The 14,444-nt window shown below is 42.0% G+C and overlaps 1 protein-coding gene across 2 annotated transcripts in view; it reads left to right on the top strand.

Moving 5' to 3' along the window:
* Positions 1-67: 67 nt before the first annotated feature.
* TAF8 (TAF8 RNA polymerase II, TATA box binding protein (TBP)-associated factor, 43kDa) overlaps positions 68-14,444 on the top strand; it is a 20,233-nt gene continuing 5,856 nt past the window's right edge. For both annotated transcript variants that reach the window (XM_006881993.1, XM_006881994.1), the window contains exons 1-7: positions 68-126; positions 1,096-1,252; positions 2,101-2,199; positions 2,502-2,564; positions 5,827-5,951; positions 7,177-7,324; positions 9,039-9,181. In XM_006881993.1, coding sequence (XP_006882055.1) covers positions 82-126; positions 1,096-1,252; positions 2,101-2,199; positions 2,502-2,564; positions 5,827-5,951; positions 7,177-7,324; positions 9,039-9,181 — 780 coding nt within the window. In that variant the 5' untranslated portion in view covers positions 68-81. The remainder of the gene's footprint in view (positions 127-1,095; positions 1,253-2,100; positions 2,200-2,501; positions 2,565-5,826; positions 5,952-7,176; positions 7,325-9,038; positions 9,182-14,444) is intronic.

Here is a 14,444-nt window from a genome sequence, read left to right as displayed (position 1 = left end):
CCCCCCCCCGGCTCGCACCTCCCGCCCCGCGACTACAAGTCCCATCTCGCCCTGCGCACACACGCATTACGCCAGAGCAAGATGGCTGACACGTCGGCTCCAGCCGGGGCCGGCAGCTCCGGAACGGTAAGGGCAGCAGGCGCGGGGCCGAAGCCGAGAGAGTCTGGGTGTTCTGTAACGCTACCTTGGCCTGGGTAACAATTTATACCCATAAATTCATGACCATCATAAGCTCCAAATTGAGAAAGGTCTTTCAGGCCTCAGGAGCCCCCCCTTCTTGGGACTTGGCGACGGCCTCCAGAGTTGGAGAACCTGTGTCGTGATTGGCTCATTCCCAGTTGGGGGCTGGGAATCCGGAACATCTCCTGATTGGTCCGAAGGTTACATTTTTGCTTTCTTATTGGCCAACAGAGAGATTCCGGTTTCAAAATATTTAGCTTCCCTGTTAGTATACCTCTCTTCTCGCCTGGTACCGTGTGTTGTTATAATTTTTAATGAAGTGGGTTAGGAAGACAAAAATGTTAACGTTATATGTTCAGTTAGATATTCTGATATAAATATTTGAAGGGGGGGAGAGTAGGGGGTGAGTGTGTGTGTGTACATATACACACACGTGTACGCCACTGAGTCAGAATCGACAGACACATAGCTGACCCTCCAGTGAATTTTCTGATGCTGTAAATCGTACGGAAGGCGACTGCCCATCTTTCTCTCATGGAACTCCTAGTGGGTTCCAACAACCGAAGAAGTTCTTGGGTTAGCTCCCACTTTGGGTTAGGGGTGCAAACACTGCGGAGTACGCCACTAGAGCTCCTAGACACCCCCCCCCCCATACTGCTTCTAAGAAATGTGGTGATCTTTTCATCGAAGCGGGCTGTCATATCTTTGTCTATGGGGCAACTGGTGGGTTTAAACCGCCGACTCCTGAGTTAGCAGCTGCGTTCTTAACCCCTATGCCAGCAGGACTCCTTTACCTTTTAAGTACTTTTCTCGAAGAGCATTTTGCTTGTCATTTGCTGTGTGTGAAACTATGTGATTGCATCCTCATTTTGTGGTCTTGGGGATGAAAAGCTCGCGGGGTTGCTGATTTTACAGAGATCTGGAAGCAAACAGTCCACAAACCCCGCTGATAACTACCATCTGGCCCGGAGGCGAACCTTGCAAGTGGTTGTGAGCTCCTTACTGACAGAAGCAGGCTTTGAAAGTGCAGAGAAAGCATCTGTGGAAACATTGACAGAGATGCTGCAGAGCTGTGAGTATCCCAGCGTCTTTTCTCCACCTTACATTATAATTGAGCAAATTTAGGGAAAAGTAGGTCATAATAATTTACAGGCTTTAAAAGTCAGATAGACCAAGGTGTAAGTTATTGCTCTGCCATTTAATAGCTTGGATAAGTCACTAAACCTTTTGAATCTCAAGTTTCCTGAGGTTTTGAACCTCACTTTTGTGAAACAGGATAATAGTTTGCACCTCAACATGTCATAAGAATAAGTGAAATGTGTGGATAGATAAATAGATAGATAGATAGATATAGATATTTATTTATATTTATATATGAACATTTCATGCTGAGAACATCATAAGCCCCTAATGACCTTTAGTTGCTGGTATTGTCTTTGCTTAGAGAAGGTACAGTTTTGTTGAGGAGCCAGACATATTTCTATGAAATAGAATCTGGCACATAATGTAATCAAATGCTGTATGATGCAGAGTGAAAATGAATAAATTTTATAGAATAAATATTTTTATTAAGGAAGAGATTGGAGGCTTAGGAACTGCTTTCTGCAGTTAATTTCAAACATATCAGATAGTTACTTTTTCTCCTTATCTCCTTTGAAGGAAGAAGGTCTGTCTGCTTGGTGGTGTAAACTGTGACCCCAGAAAAAAGACCTCTTTGTGTGTAACATTCAGCACAACATTAGAGTAAAGCCTTTCTTCCTCTACTAAAGACCATGCAGGGAACCCAGCTCAATACTAATTGTAGATACAATCCCCAGAAAGACTGTAGCATGACTATTGATTTTAGTTTCAGCTGCAGGCAGAAGTAACAAAAATTCACTCACCAGAGAACACGACATTAAGCCTTTGGTCCCTTCCTAGACATTTCAGAAATTGGGAGAAGTGCCAAGTCTTACTGTGAGCACACAGCCAGGACACAACCCACACTGTCAGACATCGTGGTCACACTTGTTGAGATGGGTGAGTACTATTCCTGTTCGTAATTTTTCAGCTCAGTCAGTTGAAGTTAAGAGAGGGAGGAATCACTACAAGCCAGCCATGTATGCTGAATGTTCTTGAATCACTACTTTGCTTTTCACTTCAAAGTTATTAATAGAGGACTCCCTTGAACAAACTATTTAAGAGACCTCCTAATTCCCTGTTGGAGTTTTTCTGAGGCTTCTTTTGAACTGGGAATTGAAACCATTCTTGCTTACACTGTTACTCTCCTTTTCAAGTTCAGCAGTCTGGATAGTGATATTTTTTTTAACCTTCTCTCTCAGGTTTCAACGTCGATACTCTTCCTGCTTATGCAAAACGTTCTCAGAGGATGGTTATCACTGCCCGTAAGTGTTTTTGAACAGATGTACTCCGTAGAAGTTCAGCTAATGCTTGTAGCATGAATTAGTTGAGTAGTGCATTTAAACTTCCTTGCAGGCTCCTTTCCAGTCTCTAGAGCTCTCTGCAGTGTAGTCTTTTTCTATGCTCGGTAGGCTTGATGAGAAGTTTATTCATAAGAAAAGTAACCTGTCTGTGAGTCTTTGTAGTGGTTCTTGTGCCTTTAGCCTTAGTGCTGCTTGAAAAACCATAGATGTTCTTACTTAGATCAGGAATCAACAATCAAGCGCCTACCATTTTTTGTAAATAAAGTTTTATTGGAAGATAGCCATGCTGATTTCTTTTACTTATTTTCTGCGAATGCCTTTGTCCTATAAGGAGAGAGCTGAGTGGTTGTGAAAACAAATGCATAACCCAAAAAGCCTAAAATAGGGTCTGGTCCTCTCCATAAAAAGCTTGCTGATGTCAAGGGACATTTAGCTAAAAGTGGCATAACATAGTCCAAAAGATAATATTCTGTGTCCTGTTAAGGTGATCAGTAATTGGGGTCTTAAAACTTGTAAGAAGCCTTCCAAGATTGTTTGAACGTCTAGTTCTTGCCCACCCAAAGCAAAAAAGAGTGAAGAAAATTAAAAACTCAAGGAAATAGTCCAAAGGACTAATAGGTCATGTGAACCCCAGCTTCCACTAGCCTGAGTCTAGAAGAAGTAGTTGATGCCCAGCTTCTGCTACTAGCTCCTCTGATCAGAGTCACAATAGAAGGTCCTGCACCAGGGGAGGGAGAGAGAAAAATGTAGATCTGAAATCAGAAAATAAACTAGTCATTGGTCTTTCAGAGATTTATGGAACCCCTGAAACTAGGGTCTTTAGATGCCCTTTAAATGTGAAATTGAATTTGCTCCCAGAGATCACCTTTTACCCAAATAGTAGACAGACCGATAAAATGAATAGTAACAGTTGAGAGGAATGTGTTCTTCAGAATAATCAAATATAACCAAAAGAGCAGCATTTACCCCCAAACAAAATTTAGAGGTCAGGAAGAGGCAGGAAAGAAGGTGCTGAGTTTGGGATTTGGTTTTGTTTGGGTTGTTTTCTTTTTTTTTTTTTGTTTGGTTTTTTTGTTTTGGGATTTTGTGGGGGTTTTTTCCCATTTTCATTGTTATTCGAGTGAGAAAGTTTACAAAGAATATTGGTTTTTCATTCAACCATTATTCATATTTTATAATGTTAATTGCAATACCTACAATGTGATTAGGCTTTTTCTTACTTCTCTCTATAGCTCTGATTTCTATTATTTCAACTCCTTCTTGCCTTCTGGGCTTTATGGCCAAATGCTGCTCATGTGACCTGATATGACTGATTATTTATAGAGTGATGTATCCCTATATTAGGAGCTGATCTGTTGTTGAACCACAGGGGGAATTTTGTGTGAAGGGCTATAGTATCAAGGGTTGCACCAGTCTCATTCAGAGATGTACGCTTGGCCTTTTCTTTGTGTTTGAGTTTTGTTTCACATTTCACCCTCCTCTATCCAGAATCTTCTACTATGATCTCTTTTTTTTTTTTTAAATTTTATTCTTTTGTGTGTGTGTACCGTCAAATTGGATCTGACTAGTATAGGAGGAGATTACCCCCCTTCTCCAGCAGAGCATATGATGGATTCAAACAGCATACTTCTGGGATTGCAGTGCAGCTTCTTACCACTAGGCTACCAGAGCTCCCTTACCATGACCTCTTTTTTAAAAAAAAAATTTATTTTATTATTTTGTGTGTCTTGTGTTTGTGTGTGTACCATCAAATCAGATCTGACTGGTACAGGAGGAGATTGTTCCTCCTTCTCCAGCAGAGCATCTGGTGGATTTGAACCGTGCACCGCTGGGATTGCAGTACACCGTCTTGCCACTGGCTACCATGATCTCTTTAAGGTGGTCAATGGTAGTAGCCAGGCCCCTTCCAACTTTTCTGGCTTCAGGGTTGTGGAAATCGAGGTTTATGTGAAACCGTGATAAAAGTTTTCTTTTTAAAAACAAAAATACCCGAAGTTTTGTTTACTCTTAACATAGATAAAATTTTAGTGCGGTAAAACCAAATAGGGAGTGACTGGATTGGAGTCTATATAACATTTAGAGGTGCTCTGGTGGCTTAGAAGTAAGGAGTTGGGCTGGCAAACCAAAGGCACATCGTTCAACTCCATCAGATGCTCTAGGAAAGAAAGATGAGCAATCTCCTTTTGTGCAATTTATTGCCTCTGACAACCCCCTAGAAGGTGAGCTATGAATTTGATTCCAACTTGAGAGTACATAACAACAACAACATAAAAAGTCTTGAAAATTTAGTGTGAATATCCATTTACATTGCTGCAGAAATAGTGTTTTTTATTATAAGAAGTGCTGCCTCAGACCCTATTAGGGTTATATAGTGACATACTATGATAGATAACACTGAATTACCTTTCTAAAACCCAGAAATTTCAGAATTCTGAAATACTTGGCTTGATGAGTTTCAGATAAAGGATTGTAGATCACTGCATCTGTTAAGTAAGTTGGAAGGTATTGTTCGTTTAAAAAAGAAATGTGAAATGCTTTTGTATTCTAGACAGTTTTTCACATTGTGTATGAAGTAATTTTGAAATTTAAAAAAAAAAAGTCTTGAAGAGAAGTGACTAGATTCTTGTCACTTTTTTCATCCTGGCATCTTTTTCAGACTTCTCAGAAAGGGACAGGGAACGAGGTTATTTTAGTCTCCTCTTACTGTCATTAAGCCCAACCTTAACTTTTCCTGACTTAGTGTGTATTTTCACTTTTTCTTTTATTTTAATTAACATTTACAGAGATTTTGGATTTTCATTCATTCATTGTTGCACTTTTTTCTTTATACCCCCCCCCCCCAGTTCGCTCCTCTCTTTGAAAAGCAAAAGATAAACTTCTTTGTTGGTATGCAGTCCCCCCTATCCCAATGTATTCCATTATGCAACCTTAATCCTGGATTACTGTGATTATCATAATATGCTATCATATATCACTTTTAAACTGTTCTCTCCCTCATCTGTTTCAATTCAGTATACATGAGAAGGTTATCCACACAATGCTAAGCCCTGCCTGAATCTTGGATTATTAAGGTTTTTTATTGATAAACACTCAAAAGGTGACTGTTACTAGAAATCTGGAATCCAGCATGTACTTTGAGAAAAGGAGGGTTTTGACAGGAGATCATAAACTACAGAGACCAGGGTCTTGGGTGGAGGAGTAACCTATTGTGACTCTATTGTAGCTCCAGTGACCAATCAGCCAGTGACCCCAAAGGCCCTGACGGCAGGACAGAACCGTCCCCACCCACCACACATCCCCAGCCATTTTCCTGAGTTCCCAGATCCCCACACCTACATTAAAACCCCGGTGAGTATAATATGGGAGAGATTGAAGAGCATTTTGCTGAGTGAACTAATTAGGTCTCATAAGGACAAATATTGCATAAGACCATTATTGTAAAAATAGAAGGCTTAGTAGTAAGATGTGTACAAAACTCCAAAGGGAGGAAGGAGGGGGGCTGAGGTTGTGGGGGAACCTCTTGAGATCACAAAGTTATGTGGGCAGAGTGAAGGGTTGAAGGAATTAGAAACAATCCAGTTATGGACATCAAAAGGTGGTGTAATGGTGGCTAGGGATCAGTGGTGATTAATTTTATAAAGTGCAACGTATGGGAATGAAACACAATGTGAATAGAGGAATGTGTGAAACATATATAAATGAAACACAAAAAAAACCCCACAAAACTCTGGTGAGATATGGAGCTGAGACTGACAAAGCAGAGGCAGTTTCTACTATCAGACCAGAAAGAGCCCCTAGGTGTAGTGCCATCAGATGCTCCACAGGAGAAGGGTGACGGCTTCCTTATTGAAAATTTTTCTTCTAACGCATGAAATAATTGCCATCTAGTCCTTAAGATTACAACAATTGGAAACCCATGGAGTACAGTCTTCTTGTAAAACATGGGGTCACCACTAAGTCTTATTTGACTCAATAGCAGTGGTTTAAGGAGTCAAGAGGAGATTACTAAAATAATATAAGTTAAAAGATAATCTCCTTGTTGAAAATCTGTTTGCTGCTTTTTAATGGGAAATACACAGTTGTCTCTGCTCTTTATTTTGGAAATCTTCATAAAATACTTGGTAGAATAAGTTGAGGGTCTGATTCCATGCTCAGTGTATTTTGACCCTTTTCATGAGGGTTGATTTAAGAAACAAGATGGTACCATCCACTAGTCCACTTAACCATCCCTTTATGTCCAGAACTAAGTAGCCCCTATCAGAGTCCGGGGGACAAAGGAGAGGTGGAAACGCCCACTTTTCTTTTAGATTACATCATTTGTCCTTGAGCCCAGCTGACATGAGAGCTGAATGATGGCTCAATAAAGAGGTTGCTCTTTATTAAGTATTTATACATTTCTTGATATGTCTGTTGTTTTTTCTCTGCCTTCCTATGCCCTTTGAAGATCACTGCTTAAGTAAATAGGAGTGAGTCATTTTAGAGAGTGGGAGACACACCAGGAGCAGAGGAACAGTCTGGAGAGCAGAGTGATGTATCACTTTTACTTGCATGTCTGGTGCTCTTGTCTTTTCAGACCTACCGTGAGCCTGTGTCGGACTACCAGGTCCTACGGGAGAAGGCTGCATCCCAGAGGCGCGATGTGGAGCGGGCACTCACCCGTTTCATGGCCAAGACAGGCGAGACCCAGAGTCTTTTCAAAGATGATGTCAGCACGTTTCCATGTGAGAGTTGGCCCCCTGTGGGCTCTGTCTTGTCATTTGAGATACTCATATCTTCTTCCTTTTCTCTCAGCATAGTAAGAAGCAACAAATAACCTTTTGTTCCTATCTCAGGTAAAGCTTGTTCTTCAGATTTCTAGGTCCCTTGTCCCTAATGATAACACTGAATCTGACAACCTCTAGTGAGATTGGCCATGTGAGGTATGAGGTATGGTCACCTCTAGGATAGCAGAGCCTTGACATTTGACAGGTTCCTACAGAAGTGGTGGCCCAGGAACAGAAGGAACACTGGCTCCAGGTCAGGATTGGCCACAGGGCTCTGCGTCTTACTTCATTTCTCCTCTCAGCATTGCAGTTTGGTCAACTCTCTACATTATTTCACCATCCTGTTGTCTACTGTGGGGTCAAGTCTGACTCACGGATAACCCCATGGAATAGATTAGAATCGGCATGTGGAATTTCCTAGGCTGTAGTCTTTACAAAGCAGACTGCCAGGTGTTTCTCTTGCAGAACTGTTACATGAATTGAACCATCAGGTTCTCGGTAGCCAGGTTCTTCACTTTTGTGCCATCTGGGTTCCTTAGGCCACATTTTCACAAAGGTGAATGAACGACATTGGTTCAGGCTATTCATTCATTCAACAGACTTCAGTTGAATGCCAGCTTTGTGTCTGCCCCAGGAATAATGGCAGCTAACATCACCAGGCCCAGTGCTGCTCGTTTGTTATGTTACCTCATTAAATTCTCTCATGAGCATATGAGTTTGAAACTGTTGTCACCATCATTATAGAGCATCAAGATGTAGGAGAAAGACAAATGAAGTCATGGAGCTAGTAGGTGACATTCAAGCCTAGCTTTTTCTGACTGTAGGACCCACATCTTGGTCACCTTGAAAGTAATCTTTGAGTATCTCTCGTGATTGCATCTCCCCACAGATGAATATGTAAATACTTCCCTTTCAAATTTTTTTTCTTTCTTTTTCAATAATTTCTCTCCCTCCTTGTTGGTTTTTGGAAGAACTGGACTCTCATTTATCTGAGAATCATGTAGCTCAGTGGCCATTATGTAGGGAATTCTCAAGTCCAGCATTTGGGCTTGAGTTCATCAGGTTGAGAGAATCACTATCCCTGCTCTAGAATTAAGACCTGGAGTTGTTATCATGGGTTCCAGATCATAGAGTGATGCTTTGCTAGGAAGAAGCTCCAGTTCCGACAGATTTCAGGTGTACTTGCTCAAAGTGTGGAAGTCCACACTGCCTGGGTTCAAATCCCACTCTGCAACTTTCTGTATGCTTAAGGAAGTTAACGTGTCTGTGCATTTGTGAAATGAGAATAGTAATTGTACTTAAAAGGATTGTTAGGGAGCTCTAGTGGTTAATGAATTGTGCTGCCAACCCAAAGGCTGGTAGTTCAAAGCCAGCAGTTGCTCCCTTCAGAAAGGATGGGTAGTCTCCTCCCATGTGATTTACAGCCTCTGAAAACCTGATGGAGATTTTCGGAGTCAACCCTAACCCAATAGCAATGAGAGAGAGAGAGAGAAGGAGAGAAAGATTATAGTAAGAATTAAAGCCATTGGATGTTACGTGGTCCAGAGTAGATCCCCCAGAACATGTTGACCAGCTTTGTTTTTCAGTAGTGCTTGCTGACTTATGAGGCTCAGGCCTGCTGCCAGGTCTCCATGACAGTAAGGATGGTCATGCCTCTCTCCTGTTCTTCCAGTGATTGCTGCCAGGCCATTCACCATCCCTTACCTGACGGCTCTTCTTCCATCTGAGCTGGAGATGCAGCAAATGGAAGAGACGGATTCCTCAGAGCAGGATGAGCAGACAGACACAGAGAACCTCCCTCTTCACATCAGTACGGTAGGTCTTGCCTTGTGTCTGCCTCAGACAGCATAACCCCCAGACTAGCATACTGTTCCCAGCTGTCACCTTGAGACATGACCTACCTGAAGTTTCTGACTTTATACTGGATGCTTGCATGATGAATCCTTAATGATCCAGGTGTGACCTGATTTCCATCTTGAGAGCAATCCACATCCTAGAGATACAGTCATTCATTCTAAAGATATGGAAATGTGCATCTGCCAGGGCCAAGCGCAGTTCCAAGATTAGAAAAATTCCTTACCCTAGTGGAGCAAACGAAAAAGATTAGGAGATAAGTGTGTATAGAGAATAGGAGAGGGGTGGGTGGTGTGGCTTAACACAGGGTGACTTGAGAAGGTGACATTTGAGTAAAGCACTCAGAAAAGAAGGCTTAGAATTCTCTGACTAGCGTATTCTGGACAGAGGGAATAGCCAGTGCAAAGGCCCTGAGTTCAGAAGGTGTTGTGTTGAAGAACAGCTGGGGTGCCAGGGAGGCAAGAGTGGACAGAAGTTTTGGTCCCGGGTTTCGGCACCAAAAAACAACAACAAAAAAAGAGTGGACAGAAGTGAGAAATGTAGGAGATAATGAGTCAGAGGGCTCTTGGAGGAAGTCAGGGTCTCAAAGGGAGCATTAAAGAGAAATCGCAGTCAGTGAATATAGACTTGCACAGTCCTCTAAAATACCTGCTAATGTGTTATTTATGTTTACTCAAAATTAAAGAAAATTATTCAGTTCCTCAGTCACACTAGCCACATTTCAGGTGCTTAGAAACATGTGACCAAGGAGTCTGAACTAGATTTCTCATGAGCAGTTCTTGTGTAGAGAGTTGTTTCAAGGAGTGTAAAGGGAAGGAGAGAAATAGAGTAGGCACTGGAAGGAGAAATTGAGAAATTAAGAGGACATTTTGGTTGTGTTTTCATGATAAAAGAACAGCACATATGTGTGATGATAACAGTAATATGATAGGAAAAACTGATGCAGGAGAGAGAAGAGCTTTAGAGCAAAGTCATTTGGGAGGTGAGAGAGGATGCAATAGAGTGTCCAAGGGGAGGAGTTAGCTTTGTATGGTGATTGATACCATGTCCAGGACAGGAGGTTGTATGTATGGTGCAGAGACAAAGGAACAGAGTAAAGAACTGAAAATAAATGGAAATGTCAATATTTCATTTATTGCATGACTCACAATAAACAGAAAAGACTCCACACATACACAGTATTATTCTACATATAGGAAAGTGGCAAATCATAGAACACAGAAACTAGTAGAGGCTCCAGTGCTTTTAATATCTGCAGGACCCTCATCAGCTGTACTTTAAAATTGGCCTCTCTCATACTGTTTTGGAGATCCTGGGTTTTTATTCTCTCAGGGTGTAAATGACTGGAAGTCCATACTCAGTGTACTGTAGGGGAGGGCCTTCTCTGTCTTGTTCTATAGGAAAGGCCTTGTTTCCTTCAGCAACTATAGGCCCAGTGCTCATTGCAGATCTCCAGATGCCTTGGCCTTCTCCAGTATCCCAGTATCTGTAGTATCCAGGGGCCTGCGTCCCAGAGGACACACTCCACTTCTAGGAGTCATTCCTTAGTGGTACCTGGGTCTCTGCCCACCATGCAGTTCACTTTCCTCCTCTTTCATTGCATAGCCCACACTCTAGGGAACCTTCCCTTACTGTGATGGGATTAAAGAGGGTTACCATCTGACCTTAATTCTTTTATCACTGTTTGCTTTATCAAATTATGGGAGATTGTTATAAAGCTTCCACATTCTATCATTACATGTATTTTGAAGGGTCACCATTCAATCTGTGACCCCTGACTTCAAGTCCAGACTGTTACTTGCCAGCTGTGTGTGTGTGACTCTGGTTGTGTTATCTAACTTCTAAGTCGGCTTCCTCACAAGTACAGGAACTAGAACTGGCTTGTAGCTGATCCTCCAGCAAGTATTTGGAGACTGTAAATCACAAGGGAAGAGACTGCCCTGCAGAGCGACTGGTGGATTCAAAGCACCAGAGAAACACTCTTTAGACTTAACAGTGAAATTCCCTACAGACTACACTACCGGAGCTCCTTTTGTATAATTCCAGATAGGAATAGGAAAACCTGCCTTCAGGAAGGAAGAGTAAGGGCTGAAAAAATGAGGAAATAGATACTGTAAAACCTTGGGAACCTTTGGAAGGCAGAAGCCTGTCTGAAGGAAAATGCAAATATTCAACAAGTGATAGAAAATTGTTAAGACTGCACCCTGTCAGAGATGGAGAAAATTGGAAAATGTAGACAACGAGGAGGTCTTGTCTAGCTCTGCACACAGCACATCAGGTTCCCACTGGACAGTTTCCATACAAATGATTCTCCATATTACATTTCCCATGGTATGTTGGCATCCTCTTGTTTGTTCCATTTCTAGTGTCTAGTTTTCTGGTCATCTTATTTCTGCTTTAGAATAATTGTTGACTTTTTGGTCCTCTGCTTTTTTCAGGCCATTAAACCATACTCTTTTTACGTGTTGCGTTGGGTATGTTTGCTTCAAGAAAATTCTGTCAACAATTTAATTCCTTGGTCTTCACAGTTTTTTGATGTTACTTTGTTGGACTGGGAAGCACAAGCAGATGTTTCTAAATGCAAATGCACAGAAAGAGGAACTGTCATTAAAACTAATAAAATTTAATAATAAAAAAAAAAAAAGAAAGAGGAACTGGTGGCAATTCCCCTTCCCAAACCCTGCTTCTCTTCATCCAATTTTCCTCCCACAAAACCACCACTGTCACCAGTTTGTGCAGTTTCTCGGGCCCTTGGTTTTGTTGTTTTAAACACAAACAGTAGCAAATCACTAATCGTTCTTCTCTTACCTTTTTTCTCTTTATCCCTCTTTCTTGATGTTCATTATGTATCTAAGGCACCCTTCATCCTTCCATTTTCATGGTACTCTGTTGCATTGCTGGGACAGTTTAATAGCTTATTACCTGTAGACATGTTCATTGTTTTCTATATTATACATTTACAGATATTGAGACATGAATTAAAGAACTGTTGTTTTTCAGCTATACTTGTTTTTGTCAATTAATAACTGCATGGCCCTCTAGGCCTCTTGCTAAGTAGTACTTTAATTCTAGTTACTCCATGTGCATTTTAAATGAGCGCATGATCAAGTTTTTCTTTCATATATTTGAATTAACAACCTTCTGCAGACAATCCAAATGTACACCATTTTACTTTCTAAGGGAAAGTGTGCCAGTCACTATTTTATAACAAGAATTTCTTTAGCCCCTGATAAGGACCTGGTGGGGAACTCTGGTGGCGTAGTCTATAGCAAGTTGTACCAGGTTCAAATCCATCAGCAACTGGCAGAAATATGGGCAATTTCCTCCTATTCTAGTTTCCTTGAAAGCCTGACGGAGGGTCACTATAAGTCAGAAGGGACCAGATAACAGTGAGTGTTTTTGTTTTTGGTATTTTGGTTTTTTTTTTTATTGTGTGAGTGTACCGTCAAATCGGATCTGACTGGTACAGGAGGAGATTGTCCCTCCTTCCCCGGCAGAGCATCTGGTGGATTCGAACCTTGTGCCTTTTGGATTGTAGTTGCAGCTCCTTGCCACTAACAGTGAGGTTTGGGGCTCTATAAAATCAGCCCCTGAAAACCTGACGCCTGTGGAGCACATTTCCGTCTATGGAGCACGGTTCTACTCAGACTGCCAGCATGGCTTGAGATACAGTTGTGAACACAACTTCTGTCAATGTGGGAAACGTGTGTAGGCAGTGAGAAAACCACATGCTGGTGTGTTGTGTGCTGTGGAGTCAGCACCAACCTAGAGCTGACCCTTCAGCGGGTTTTCTGAGGCAGTAAATCACATGGGAGGAGATTGCCCGCCCCACACTCATGGAGCAGCTGGCAGGTTCAAACTGCATGCCTTTGGGATTCAAACTGGGCCACTAGAGCTCCTGTGAAAATGACATAGTGTATAAATTAATAGTTCACAATATATTAAAAGTGAAAGAGCTGTGGGCAGGAAATAGAGCAGATCTAGGATGAGGGGTTGTTGAGCAGGTAACATGTAAGCAGAGGTTTGAAGGAGGTGAGGGGTGAGCTGTTTAGATTTCCAGGGAAGAGTTTGGTAGAGGGAACTGCTAGTGCAAAGGCTGTAAAGAGCAACATTAGGCAGGTATGCCTGTTACTGAGAGGGAAAAGAAAGGGTTGGAGAAGCTAGGGCTTTATAGGCTATTTCTAAAATGGCATTAAATCTGGGTCTGATGTTCATGCCTGAGACCAACTGTCCTTCTGTGACCACTGGCCTCCTGAAGGGAACCACCTCTTCTTTCTGCACTGTCTAGTCACAGCATCCTATACCCTGTTGTCATTTTTGGTGGCCAGCGCTTTTGGCTAAGGTCATCTTTTCCTTCAAGGTGTAGAGCATACATCTCAGCTATGTTTTTTGATGGAACCCTGACCCATCAGCAGGGGGCGCAGTCTATGCAGCTCCATCATTTGGTCATTCACTCACTCACTACATGGCATCAGAACTGACTCATAAATTCTTCAGTGAGTTTTTGGAGGCTGTAAATGGCCTGGAAGGAGATTGCCCATCTTTCACAGAGCTGCTGTGGATTCAGATCACCAGGGATGTGCCACCTTTGGGTTGACAGTGCAGCTCTCTATGGACTACATCACCAGCACTCCCTTTTGGTCAATAGACTTGAGCTGCTAGTTTTTGATGTGACCTCTCACCCCTGCGAATTAAGTTAGAGAATTCTGATTCCTAACAACCCAGTAGGACGGAGTGCATCTGCTTGATAGTGTTTCCAAGACTGTAACTCTTTATAGAAACAGGCTGTCTCATCATCCTCCCTAACCCACAGCCTCACTGGAGGTCGTTTTGGAAAATTTAAACCAAAAACAGACCAAACCCACTCCCATTGAGTCTGTTCCGACTCAAGCACCCTCTCTCCACTGGAAAGACCGCCCATTAGGTTTCTGAGAAAGATATGATAGCCTGCTGATGAGAAGCTGCACTGCCAACCCGAAGTCACATTGTTCAGAGCCATCACCTGCTCCGTGGGAGAAACATGAACAGTTTCTTCCTGCGAGATTTAGTGCCTCTGAAAACCCACTGGAGGGTCAGCTATGAGGGAGTTCCCCCAGACAGCACACGACAACATGATCAGGTTTCTGAGGTTATAAATCTTTTTTTTTCTATAATTATATTTTATTAATTTTCATAAACATTTACAGAGATTTTGGGCTTCCACTCATTCATTGTTGCACTATTC

Source organism: Elephantulus edwardii, unplaced genomic scaffold (genome assembly GCF_000299155.1).
Source record: "Elephantulus edwardii isolate Elephantulus edwardi_28Jun2011 unplaced genomic scaffold, EleEdw1.0 scaffold00017, whole genome shotgun sequence".
In the NCBI taxonomy this organism is placed as follows: Eukaryota; Metazoa; Chordata; class Mammalia; order Macroscelidea; family Macroscelididae; genus Elephantulus; species Elephantulus edwardii.
The sequence above is the reverse complement of the archived record's forward strand: the minus strand, read 5'-3'. Positions and strand labels throughout refer to the sequence as shown.